This window comes from Acanthaster planci, linkage group LG10 (genome assembly GCF_054643075.1).
Source record: "Acanthaster planci isolate LZ-2023a linkage group LG10, COTS_SCS, whole genome shotgun sequence".
Taxonomy (NCBI): domain Eukaryota; kingdom Metazoa; phylum Echinodermata; class Asteroidea; order Valvatida; family Acanthasteridae; genus Acanthaster; species Acanthaster planci.
Window position 1 is genome coordinate 1,279,995 of NC_141786.1, and position 12,058 is coordinate 1,292,052.

Below are 12,058 nucleotides of genomic sequence, written 5' to 3' on the forward strand. Positions count from 1 at the left end.
TAGTTTTACGCTCTTATTTACGATCACTGTCGGCAGTTTGGATATTCTGCATTCGCATCTTGGCATGAACAGAAAAAAAAACATTTTTAGCTTGTTATGGCTGAGCTCTGAAGACGAATGACACTGCGTTCGATTTGAATACTTCCACATGTATTTCAACAGATAAAATCAGAAAAACATATTTTCCTCTGTAACTATCGTGGCACGTACAGACAGAACCCCCAAATTATAAAACAACCAGAAACTCTGAAACATCCGCAGCTGGAAGTTGTAAGATAAAAGTTTCCCTGCATTTTAAGAATTGATGTTGAATTTCCTGATTTAATAGTTGAGATGTTTGCTGTGTTCGTTTCTTCTCTGGTTACAAAATGCTGGCGAAGACGCTAAACATGACTGTTGTTTTACTCTGCCTTATAACAGTAGAAATGAAGGGCGGGTTGTGGCAATGGTGGATTTAACTAAAAATAATTGGAAAGCCTGTTTAAAGGCTCCTGTCCAGGACTAACATATGCATCCTTTTGCACAGCATTGGTTTACGTGTTTCTCTGCCAAGGGCAAATGGCTATGATAGTGCGCTTGTTATTTAGGTTCAACGGGATTTCCCCCCGATGAGCAATACCATGCAGGCAGAGCTCAATTTGCATGTGACATTGACATGAACAGATTGCAACGATTACCGTCCGCGGTCCGTCTGTAGTCCCACCTTGCTCTACGTTATGTTCAACAACACTCTGAACCATATGTACACGCACACTCAGTAGAATGATTGCGACAGGTGTGCATGCGTGTACATGTCTTAGGTCTAGGGAGGTGGTTCCGAAATCGGTGCAGTGCAGACTTTGCTACACCCTCCGCTGTAGTTGTCTGACAGTATTTTGACATTATTTTAGTCTGGTGAATTCCTGCCGGCCATTGCAGAGATCATACGTGTAGGTCAGCGTTGTTTCTTGGAAAGTCAGTCTTCACGCCAAAAAGGTAGGGCCTGATGATTCGGCATTTACACTGCATAAGGCCTGCAAATTTGGCTAAAAATCAAATGAAACTGGTTCGAGGTGTTCAGTCGAAGCTTTGAAATAGGGCTAGTCTGCCTAGACGTGGAGCCAATCAAGCTAATGATCTGTCGATAGTTGCAAATGTAGACCGCAGTGTATTGTTTGTAACAAGATCTATAAGTCATCGACCAACGTTTCCTTCAAGTGTTCGGGCGCTATACGATCTTTGGTCTAAACCGAGGCTTTGGTCGATCGGGGCAAAGTTACTTTTTCCTGCGACTGTTCTGTAGTGTAGCGTGTCCTGTCTATGGGCTCTTACGCTGACAAGAATTACTCGGTCAGGCTCAAATTTCCGTTCAGGGCAAAACTGCTATACCCAGCAGGAAATGAGACCGAGGGGTACCCCCCCAACATGTCCAATCCCTATACACATTCCAGACTATTGTTACTTAACACATCCCCCCAAGATGTCTGAAAGGAATTCCCCAGATTTCTGCGAGTGACCAACACAAAGCGGGGGGGGGGGGCTCTCTCCGTCTCATACCTTGCTGCGTATGAAAACTGCTCTGTTTATTTTCACGAAAGCCAAAGGGCTGTCTGACCCACAAAGCTCCAGACACGAGGTGTCTAGACGGGGACTGCGCGCGCGCAGGCGCGAGGCGGGAAAGCCGCAGGCCGTTCGCATACCAGCGGGGGCAGCCCGCTAGCTCCATGCGGGTCCGAGTTGGCGCCCCCACCGGCCGAACCCGCCGGCGCTACAATAGACCTCTTTACTCACAAATTCATAATACACGCACACTGGACGGCAAGAAGTGTGAGCGGGCAATTGAAAATGTACAGGGGTGCGACGTCGATGATCATTTTCTCTCAGGGTTTCTGACTTGTTCAGGTTTTTTCTTGAGAAAATCCCATGAAATCGTGTTTGCTATTATAGTTTATAATTTAAGTGGAATTTTTGGTGCTTAATTTTTAAAAGATATTTCAAAATCGTAATTTTCCTGTGCACGAGATCATCCACTGTTTCTTAGTATGGCCCCCTTCAATCATCATAGTTTAAACGACATCGTTAGTGTTCTTAGAGCCAACCTAGTGCATTTGTAAAATGTACCTGTAGCGTATTAGACTTGAATCAAGTCGGACATACGTTGCTCTTCCCCAATCAGCAATTTTTCAGCCTGTGCTACACGACACACGTCGGTCGTCGCGCTCGCATAACCCTTATAAGGCGCCCCCAATTGATAGCCTTATTGTACAGCATGTTTCATAGGTCTACGTCACCAGTCAGTAAGTCCGACTTGTCAGATAAGCCAATCGGACTTCCTGTCGTTGTTACATGTATGTAGTTATTCACAAGTGCATGCACGGCATGATCTAATCATGCATGATGATGTATACGAAATTTCCACCAATCAAAGTAGTCAGACTTGTAGACTAGCTTGTTCATTATAATGCAGGTATGGACGACGTAAAAACAACTTGAAGTCCGGCACTGTGATTGGCTGCTACCACTTTTGATAGATGAGTCCATTCGCTGTGTACTAAAGGTTGGAAGATTCATCAAGTTGGGATTTCTGAACCGAACTCATAGTAATAAGTGGACACAAGAGGGCGCGAAGCAAGTAACGGCGCGCGGTGCGGTCTCGTCTCGGTACGTATCCAAAGCATAATCGAATTGACAGAAATCCATACTAGTACTGTACCCGCCATTCAATTCGCTGCTTTCTGCTCTTGTGAAATCTTAAGAACGAGATATCTTTCTCTTTGGAATCTGCACTTTGTCTTGAACAACCCCAAACACGACAACTGGATACCATTTCTTTCGATTGTACTCTAAGCTATGACAGTGGCGCCCTCTGTCACGTCACAATAAATATCAGAAAGACAAATAAATAAATCTTGTTGTCTTTTTCTGTCTTCACAAACACCTCAGAATGAAATTTTTCTCATTATAACGTTTGTGTTTACATGCATGTTTTCTCAGTTATTTGCAACAATTGAAAAGCAACGTCTGCTAATTTCACGAGCTGTCTTCGTGTCTTGCTGTCGCTGTGATAAAAACACGTGCGCAAAGCGCTGGTTCCCGCCTAGCCACACCCATGCAAGGGAATTCGTAATGGAATGTGGCAACCAGTCTATTCAGGCCGCTGCGAGCTCACGCCGCATAGAAAAAAAAATGATGTTGCAAGATTTCTTAATTAAAGTTAATTCACAGAATCTTGTATCTTGTGCGTGTATTTCCTCTTGTCTTGTCTGTAGTTTATTTCAAAGTCTTTAACAGCTGCGTTAAATTGATATCTCGCCGCAGTGAATAATTCATTAGTTTCATAAGTGCCATTCAGCGTGCCGTTTTCAAATGTGTCTTTAGAGTGAAATGCAGTGAGATTCGGTATTTAGATTAGTCACACTTTTTAAGTAAACTTTTTCAACTCTTGGCATATGCCATCCGTTATTGTTTTAACTAGATGGTTTGCACTCCCCCTGCCCCCAACAAAAAAATCTGGCCACGCCCATGCACATTAAAATTTGCTGTGATTTAGGAGATTTCAACAGGCAAAAGGAAACATGAAGTGAAAGGGAAACTAACACACATTTTTTCATCAACAGGATTGAAACCTCCAGGCGCTTTGACCTCACATCCGTGCGTTCACTTGTCACAAACCACCCATACAGCGCAGGCTGCTGGCAAGGGCAAGTACAAGTACTTAACTAATTGGATGGAGTCTATATTAACATCTGAACACGGGGTGACACTTCTGGCTTTAGTAATATAAATCTTTAAATTGTGCATCCCTAACCTTATACAGCCCAATACTATACGCACATAATGTCCCATGTATTTCCCATTATAAATTAGTTTTGCCATTTACTGTAATTTTTGTCTCGGTATACTTTTTTTTAATGTGTCGACCCTGTATAAAGTGTAGTGATGAAGCTCCCGTCATTGCCAACTACAGTGATAATTGTTACACTGCTCTTTATCCACAGAGGGCCTGCTGGGTTCCTATGTTGTCCTATGTTGAGCTGTGAACGTTCTCTTAAAAACAGTATTGTAAGGGCCCACTTAAGTTTTTTACCGATTTGTCTTATTTCCTGTAGAATTGAGTTCAGTGTAAGATGGCTGCTGGCGGGGGATCGGTAACCAGGGTTTTAGATGAGATCAGCCGAGATCACTTGGAATGTAGCATTTGTCATGAGAGATACCAGACACCAAAGATTCTAAGTTGTCTGCACAGTTTCTGTGAGATGTGTCTTCTGACATATCAAAAAGCACTGGAAAATCCGTCTCAGATTCCATGCCCTAAATGCCGACAGGACACGAAGCTTCAATCTACCGAGGTCTCTAGCCTCAAAACCAACTTTCATCTTAAGGAGATAGTTGAAGATTTTGCCCTTAAGGAGAAACTGGCGCAGAAGGAAGTTACGAAGCTCCTTTGTGAGCTGTGCGAGGAGCAGCGAGAGGCGCATTCCAGATGCTCGGACTGTCCTTTATTACTTTGCAAACAATGTAAGGCAAGCCATCAACGCATCCCTAGTACAGCAAGTCATGATGTTGTGGCGCTTGACGTGTTACGGACAGATACAGATGTCTTGAAGCGGAAGGGAAAGGTCGAACCCCCATGTGAAAAACACCAGGGAGAGAAAAAAAGATTCTTCTGTGAAACTTGTAAAGAGCTGATCTGCCGAGATTGCACAGTCGTGGAGCACCGCAAGCACGAGTTTACTACAATTGACGATGCTGCACCTAGACACAGAAAAACAGTTCAGTCTCTAGCGAATCAACTGGCCAAGCAGATGCCACTGTTCAAAAAATCAGAAGCTGACCTTCAGAAGATGGGTTCGGATTTACAAAGATTCACAACACTCGCTCAGCAACAAGTTAAGGAACAGGCGTCAGAGCAGAACAAGAAAATAGAGGAAAATCTCAGCTGGGTTCTTCAAGAGATAAAACATCGTACAAGTCTCCATAGTACTATACTTCAAGAAAATGGAGTTACGCTCGAGAAATCCAGCTTCATACCCCTGGCACTGCCAACAGGCTATCAAAGTCAAGCAGGAAAAGAGATGTTTCTGACTGTCGACCGGACCCTCCGTGACTTGAATGATATTGTGAAGAAGTTGATAGAAACCAGTCAAAAGGCTAGTAATCTAATTCAACAATTAAATGAAGAAAGCAAAAGAAACGCAGCAGACGGTAATGTCAAAGTGGCAGCAAATATGGAACGGGTGTTGTCACAGATTCAAAACATATTCGACCAGAAACACAAAAACATCATGCAGTCTGAAAAGCTGATGACCACCAACACAGAACGCATAGGCTACACCTTAAAGATTGCCAACGACCTTGTAAAATCGGGAACAAATGCTGACTTTCTCAATCTTCTATCGATCGTTGACACCGATATCAAGCTACTTCTCATGCAAACTCCAGTGAAGATGCCGAATGGTGTGGAAAAAATTGCTTTTCAAGAAAGTAGCGACGCGCGACTTGGTACAGTGGTATTCGGTGCATCCTTTACACCAACTACTGTGATTGAACCTCGGTCTACGAGACGTACTGCAAGCTTCGGCGCCAGGCGTGAACCAGAAGAGGTTGAAGTTACCATAAAGAACATCACTGCATTTGGGGACGAGATATTGATTGGATATAAGGAAGGTATGATTGTCTACAATACATCGGGAAAGCGCCTGATGGAGCCGAAATTACATGAAGGTAACCGCACATATGCGTTTGAAACAAAAAGGCAGAGGAAACTTATTATTGAAGATTATATGAGAAGCCTGCACACACATTATGGTGAAGAGTTAATTCATACACAACAATGAGAAAGGGGTTAGTTCAGCTATTGTCATCACAAACCAAATGTGTTTGGAAATAAGTTTATCTTTCAAACCTCATGCTCCGTATACTTCCATTTAATGTTTTAATTTCATGGAAACCTGTCATAAATTCTTCAGTCCTGATAGAAACGAATTACTGCTTTCTCAAGTCAAAACACAACTGTATTCTACAAACGCCCGAGAATTTCTATCGGATACCACAAATAAGCCTTAGTTATTCATTCAATAGTCTATATTTATGATGTTCACATACGTTCACTCTCCACTTAGTTCAGATTTAGCGCATGCGCACTAGATCAATTTGCTGCGGACTGTCGAAGCAGACGACGTCGAACGCAGTCCGACATTCCTGTCCACAAATGAAGACAATAATTTTTCAGAATTCAGAAAATAATGTTCATGGAGATAATGAGATACCACAAAATTGATTTGACAACATTGGACCACCGCATAAGTTATCAAGATTGTACAAAATTGGAGATAAATTCCAAAATATGATATTTTTGGGGAAAATCAACCAAGACCAGATTGGAAAAAATGCGTCAATCGTTCAGGTATTTCAATTGCGTTATTAAATCATTTCTCCACTGAAAAAAAACCCAATAATTTATCGTATGCATAAACTAAAAGCACCAGTAGTGTTTTCAAGTTTTTGCGAATAAACTGTTTTAAAATGTCCACGGTTTGGTGCTAGGTGAAAGAAGACAAAAATACTTGCTTGCAACTACCATCCCTTCTTGATGACTTTATACGGAGGATTTCCGTTTTCTATCGCTAGTATTTGATCGAGTAAAAGTTGAGAGAAAGGAGTCAGATTTTTAAAAACAGATTGCTTAGACTGCAATCATTTCTTTACCATTACAGAAATATTTCCTTCATCCACGTTATTTAAATGAATTCAGGCCGAATGCATGTAACAATAGAGTGATCAATTACTTTTCACTGGTGTATTTCATCGTGCTATGTCTTATAGTTGTTTGACAGCTGCTGCCAGGCTGGTTACAGAGAACGGCTGTTATGAACTATGTCATCAAATTATAATCCTGTTAAATGGCCAATGATTTGTATCGTTAAATCATTGGTGTTGACAATTCTATGAGTTATTATTTGCACCACTGAGAATAGGATTTCCCTATTCTAAGTCAGTTTCTTGCTTTTCTAATTATTCAAATGAAAAGATTGCTGTCGCAAAAACTGGCACATGTAACTGAAAACGGGCAAATGCAGTCCTTTGTTTTTAGAGATTAAACACGACTAACTCATTTCATGATTGAAAGATCCCATGCACTGAGTCTTCTCTGTTATTTTGTCGTCTTCAAAGCGGGCTGATGAAACTTTTGTTCTTAAAAAAATCTAATTTTCCATTCCTAAGTTTTCGCAGATTTCTCAGAAGACACACCGCAAAGCATCGACAAAGGCAAACGAAGTAGAGCGTTTGAAACGCCAGTCGCGTGTGAGGAGTACTGTAAGTGAAACGTATTATGCGTATTTGTTCAATAATAAATTACTCATTTTTACATTGTAGTTTTTCACAATTAAACACTCTGTCAGAAAAAGTTACATCTTTGATACTTTGATGATATTGAGTCAAGTTTCATACCACAAAACGCAGCTCTATTCTACAAAAGCCCGAGAATTTTAATCAGAGACCACAAAGAAGCCTTAGTTATTGGATCAATAGTTTTTAAAGATGTTCTCGTACGTTCACTCTCATGCCTTGTGTACCATTTAGTTCAGATTTAGCGCATGCGCACTTGATCAATTTGGGGCGGGCTGTCGAAGCAGACGACGCCGAAGGTAGGCCGACATTCTTGTTCACGGAAAAGACAGTAACTTTTTTTCAGAAAATAAAGTTCATGGAGATAATCCGATACCACAAAATTGATTTGACAACATTGGACCACCGCATAAGTTATCAAGATTGTACAAAATTGGAGATAAATTCCAAAATATGATATTTTTGGGGAAAATCAACCAAGACCAGATTGGAAAAAATGCGTCAATCGTTCAGGTATTTCAATTGCGTTATTAAATCATTTCTCCACTGAAAAAAAACCCAATAATTTATCGTATGCATAAACTAAAAGCACCAGTAGTGTTTTCAAGTTTTTGCGAATAAACTGTTTTAAAATGTCCACGGTTTGGTGCTAGGTGAAAGAAGACAAAAATACTTGCTTGCAACTACCATCCCTTCTTGATGACTTTATACGGAGGATTTCCGTTTTCTATCGCTAGTATTTGATCGAGTAAAAGTTGAGAGAAAGGAGTCAGATTTTTAAAAACAGATTGCTTAGACTGCAATCATTTCTTTACCATTACAGAAATATTTCCTTCATCCACGTTATTTAAATGAATTCAGGCCGAATGCATGTAACAATAGAGTGATCAATTACTTTTCACTGGTGTATTTCATCGTGCTATGTCTTATAGTTGTTTGACAGCTGCTGCCAGGCTGGTTACAGAGAACGGCTGTTATGAACTATGTCATCAAATTATAATCCTGTTAAATGGCCAATGATTTGTATCGTTAAATCATTGGTGTTGACAATTCTATGAGTTATTATTTGCACCACTGAGAATAGGATTTCCCTATTCTAAGTCAGTTTCTTGCTTTTCTAATTATTCAAATGAAAAGATTGCTGTCGCAAAAACTGGCACATGTAACTGAAAACGGGCAAATGCAGTCCTTTGTTTTTAGAGATTAAACACGACTAACTCATTTCATGATTGAAAGATCCCATGCACTGAGTCTTCTCTGTTATTTTGTCGTCTTCAAAGCGGGCTGATGAAACTTTTGTTCTTAAAAAAATCTAATTTTCCATTCCTAAGTTTTCGCAGATTTCTCAGAAGACACACCGCAAAGCATCGACAAAGGCAAACGAAGTAGAGCGTTTGAAACGCCAGTCGCGTGTGAGGAGTACTGTAAGTGAAACGTATTATGCGTATTTGTTCAATAATAAATTACTCATTTTTACATTGTAGTTTTTCACAATTAAACACTCTGTCAGAAAAAGTTACATCTTTGATACTTTGATGATATTGAGTCAAGTTTCATACCACAAAACGCAGCTCTATTCTACAAAAGCCCGAGAATTTTAATCAGAGACCACAAAGAAGCCTTAGTTATTGGATCAATAGTTTTTAAAGATGTTCTCGTACGTTCACTCTCATGCCTTGTGTACCATTTAGTTCAGATTTAGCGCATGCGCACTTGATCAATTTGGGGCGGGCTGTCGAAGCAGACGACGCCGAAGGTAGGCCGACATTCTTGTTCACGGAAAAGACAGTAACTTTTTTTCAGAAAATAAAGTTCATGGAGATAATCCGATACCACAAAATTGATTTGACAACATTGGACCACCGCATAAGTTATCAAGATTGTACAAAATTGGAGATAAATTCCAAAATATGATATGTTTGGGGAAAATCAACCAAGACCAGATTGGAAAAAATGCGTCAATCGTTCAGGTATTTCAATTGCGTTATTAAATCATTTCTCCACTGAAAAAAAACCCAATAATTTATCGTATGCATAAACTAAAAGCACCAGTAGTGTTTTCAAGTTTTTGCGAATAAACTGTTTTAAAATGTCCACGGTTTGGTGCTAGGTGAAAGAAGACAAAAATACTTGCTTGCAACTACCATCCCTTCTTGATGACTTTATACGGAGGATTTCCGTTTTCTATCGCTAGTATTTGATCGAGTAAAAGTTGAGAGAAAGGAGTCAGATTTTTAAAAACAGATTGCTTAGACTGCAATCATTTCTTTACCATTACAGAAATATTTCCTTCATCCACGTTATTTAAATGAATTCAGGCCGAATGCATGTAACAATAGAGTGATCAATTACTTTTCACTGGTGTATTTCATCGTGCTATGTCTTATAGTTGTTTGACAGCTGCTGCCAGGCTGGTTACAGAGAACGGCTGTTATGAACTATGTCATCAAATTATAATCCTGTTAAATGGCCAATGATTTGTATCGTTAAATCATTGGTGTTGACAATTCTATGAGTTATTATTTGCACCACTGAGAATAGGATTTCCCTATTCTAAGTCAGTTTCTTGCTTTTCTAATTATTCAAATGAAAAGATTGCTGTCGCAAAAACTGGCACATGTAACTGAAAACGGGCAAATGCAGTCCTTTGTTTTTAGAGATTAAACACGACTAACTCATTTCATGATTGAAAGATCCCATGCACTGAGTCTTCTCTGTTATTTTGTCGTCTTCAAAGCGGGCTGATGAAACTTTTGTTCTTAAAAAAATCTAATTTTCCATTCCTAAGTTTTCGCAGATTTCTCAGAAGACACACCGCAAAGCATCGACAAAGGCAAACGAAGTAGAGCGTTTGAAACGCCAGTCGCGTGTGAGGAGTACTGTAAGTGAAACGTATTATGCGTATTTGTTCAATAATAAATTACTCATTTTTACATTGTAGTTTTTCACAATTAAACACTCTGTCAGAAAAAGTTACATCTTTGATACTTTGATGATATTGAGTCAAGTTTCATACCACAAAACGCAGCTCTATTCTACAAAAGCCCGAGAATTTTAATCAGAGACCACAAAGAAGCCTTAGTTATTGGATCAATAGTTTTTAAAGATGTTCTCGTACGTTCACTCTCATGCCTTGTGTACCATTTAGTTCAGATTTAGCGCATGCGCACTTGATCAATTTGGGGCGGGCTGTCGAAGCAGACGACGCCGAAGGTAGGCCGACATTCTTGTTCACGGAAAAGACAGTAACTTTTTTTCAGAAAATAAAGTTCATGGAGATAATCCGATACCACAAAATTGATTTGACAACAGTGGACCACCGCATAAGTTATCAAGATTGTACAAAATTGGAGATAAATTCCAAAATATGATATTTTTGGGGAAAATCAACCAAGACCAGATTGGAAAAAATGCGTCAATCGTTCAGGTATTTCAATTGCGTTATTAAATCATTTCTCCACTGAAAAAATTGCAATAATTTACCGTATGTATAAACCAAAAGCACCAGTAGTGTTCTCAAGTTTTTGCGAATAAACTTTTTTAAAATGTCCACGGTTTAGAGCAAGGTGAAAGAAGACAAAAATAATTGCTTGCAACTACCATCCCTTCTTGATGACTTTATACGGAGCATTTCCATTTTCCATCGCTAGTATTTGATCGAGTAAAAGTTGAGAGAAAGGATTTAGATTTTTAAAAACAGATTGCTTAGACTGCAATCATTTCTTTAACACTGCAGGAATATTTCCTTCATCCACGTTATTCAACTGAATTCAGACCGAATGCATGTAAAGATGTAGTGATGAATTAATTTCCACTAATTTAGTAACAAAGCTTTGTCTCATGTTTCTTTGATTGCTCACGCCGGCGTGTTTACAGATGACGACTATCTTCTAAGTGGTGAGTAAATCTCATTTCTTTTTCATCAGACTATCTTAGCAAAGTTATAATCCTTTTTAATTAGCAATGGTCTGTATCATCGAATCATTGATCTTGAAAGTTCTCAGTTATGCTTTATACCACTGAGAATTAGATTCTCTTAATCTAAAGTCAATTTCTTACTTTTTGAAATAACTTATATCAAACTATTATTAGTGCAAAAACGTGTTATTAATAAAACGTATTGTTATGACGTAGTGTTGGTCAAATGACCAAAGTAAACCAGCAGTTGTACATGTAAAAAGGTGATAATGTTTTAAGAAGTCCATGGGTTGGTGCTGGGTATTTCCTTCATCCACGCTGTTTAATTCATTTTAGGCCCATTGGGGCTTCAAATAGTTTATTGCCGCTAGGCGGGGTTGCTGGAGTAAATTCCCCCGCTGACCACACAGGCGCTGGATTTACGACCCAGCTATTTAATTACAGCTTCAGAGGCAGAACCATTGTGAGTGCTGGTCACTTTTGTCTGAGCAGTTTGCCAGGTCGGTTCGTTCGGTTTATTGTGGGATAAATAATCAGTGTTGTTGTAAATTTGCAAAGTATCCTTCGTAAGTTAGTCGTCTTCTACATTCTGAAATTTATTTGCAGCTTTGGGAGAGGATATCACGTGTAGTCCATCCCCTTCCAGTGATTGGGAAAAGATGTCACTGGCAGCAAAAACAACGTGGCGCACTGCCGGCGATGAGGGGTCGAGACCAAGGGGGTGGCCTCGTTCGGACCGCATCGCGCCGGCTGATGTTCCGTGTGAATCCTCGGCGCCCATCGCACAGACGACTGCTGTTTCATCGGGTGA

The 12,058-nt window shown here is 39.9% G+C and overlaps 1 protein-coding gene across 6 annotated transcripts in view; it reads left to right on the plus strand.

The window, feature by feature from the left end:
- Positions 1–12,058, plus strand: part of LOC110983485 (uncharacterized) — a 20,451-nt gene continuing 8,393 nt past the window's right edge. The window contains exons 1-9 of one of the 6 annotated variants that reach the window (XM_087142888.1): positions 4–975; positions 2,447–2,640; positions 3,597–3,680; positions 4,089–5,703; positions 7,204–7,296; positions 8,661–8,753; positions 10,118–10,210; positions 11,206–11,226; positions 11,854–12,054. In XM_087142888.1, coding sequence (XP_086999014.1) covers positions 4,107–5,703; positions 7,204–7,296; positions 8,661–8,753; positions 10,118–10,210; positions 11,206–11,226; positions 11,854–12,054 — 2,098 coding nt within the window. In that variant the 5' untranslated portion in view covers positions 4–975; positions 2,447–2,640; positions 3,597–3,680; positions 4,089–4,106. Of the gene's footprint in view, positions 976–2,446; positions 2,641–3,596; positions 3,691–4,088; positions 5,704–7,203; positions 7,297–8,660; positions 8,754–10,117; positions 10,211–11,205; positions 11,227–11,853; positions 12,055–12,058 lie in introns of all 6 variants that reach the window. The other 5 variants (XM_087142887.1, XM_087142891.1, XM_087142889.1 and 2 more) reach the window with 5 other exon arrangements.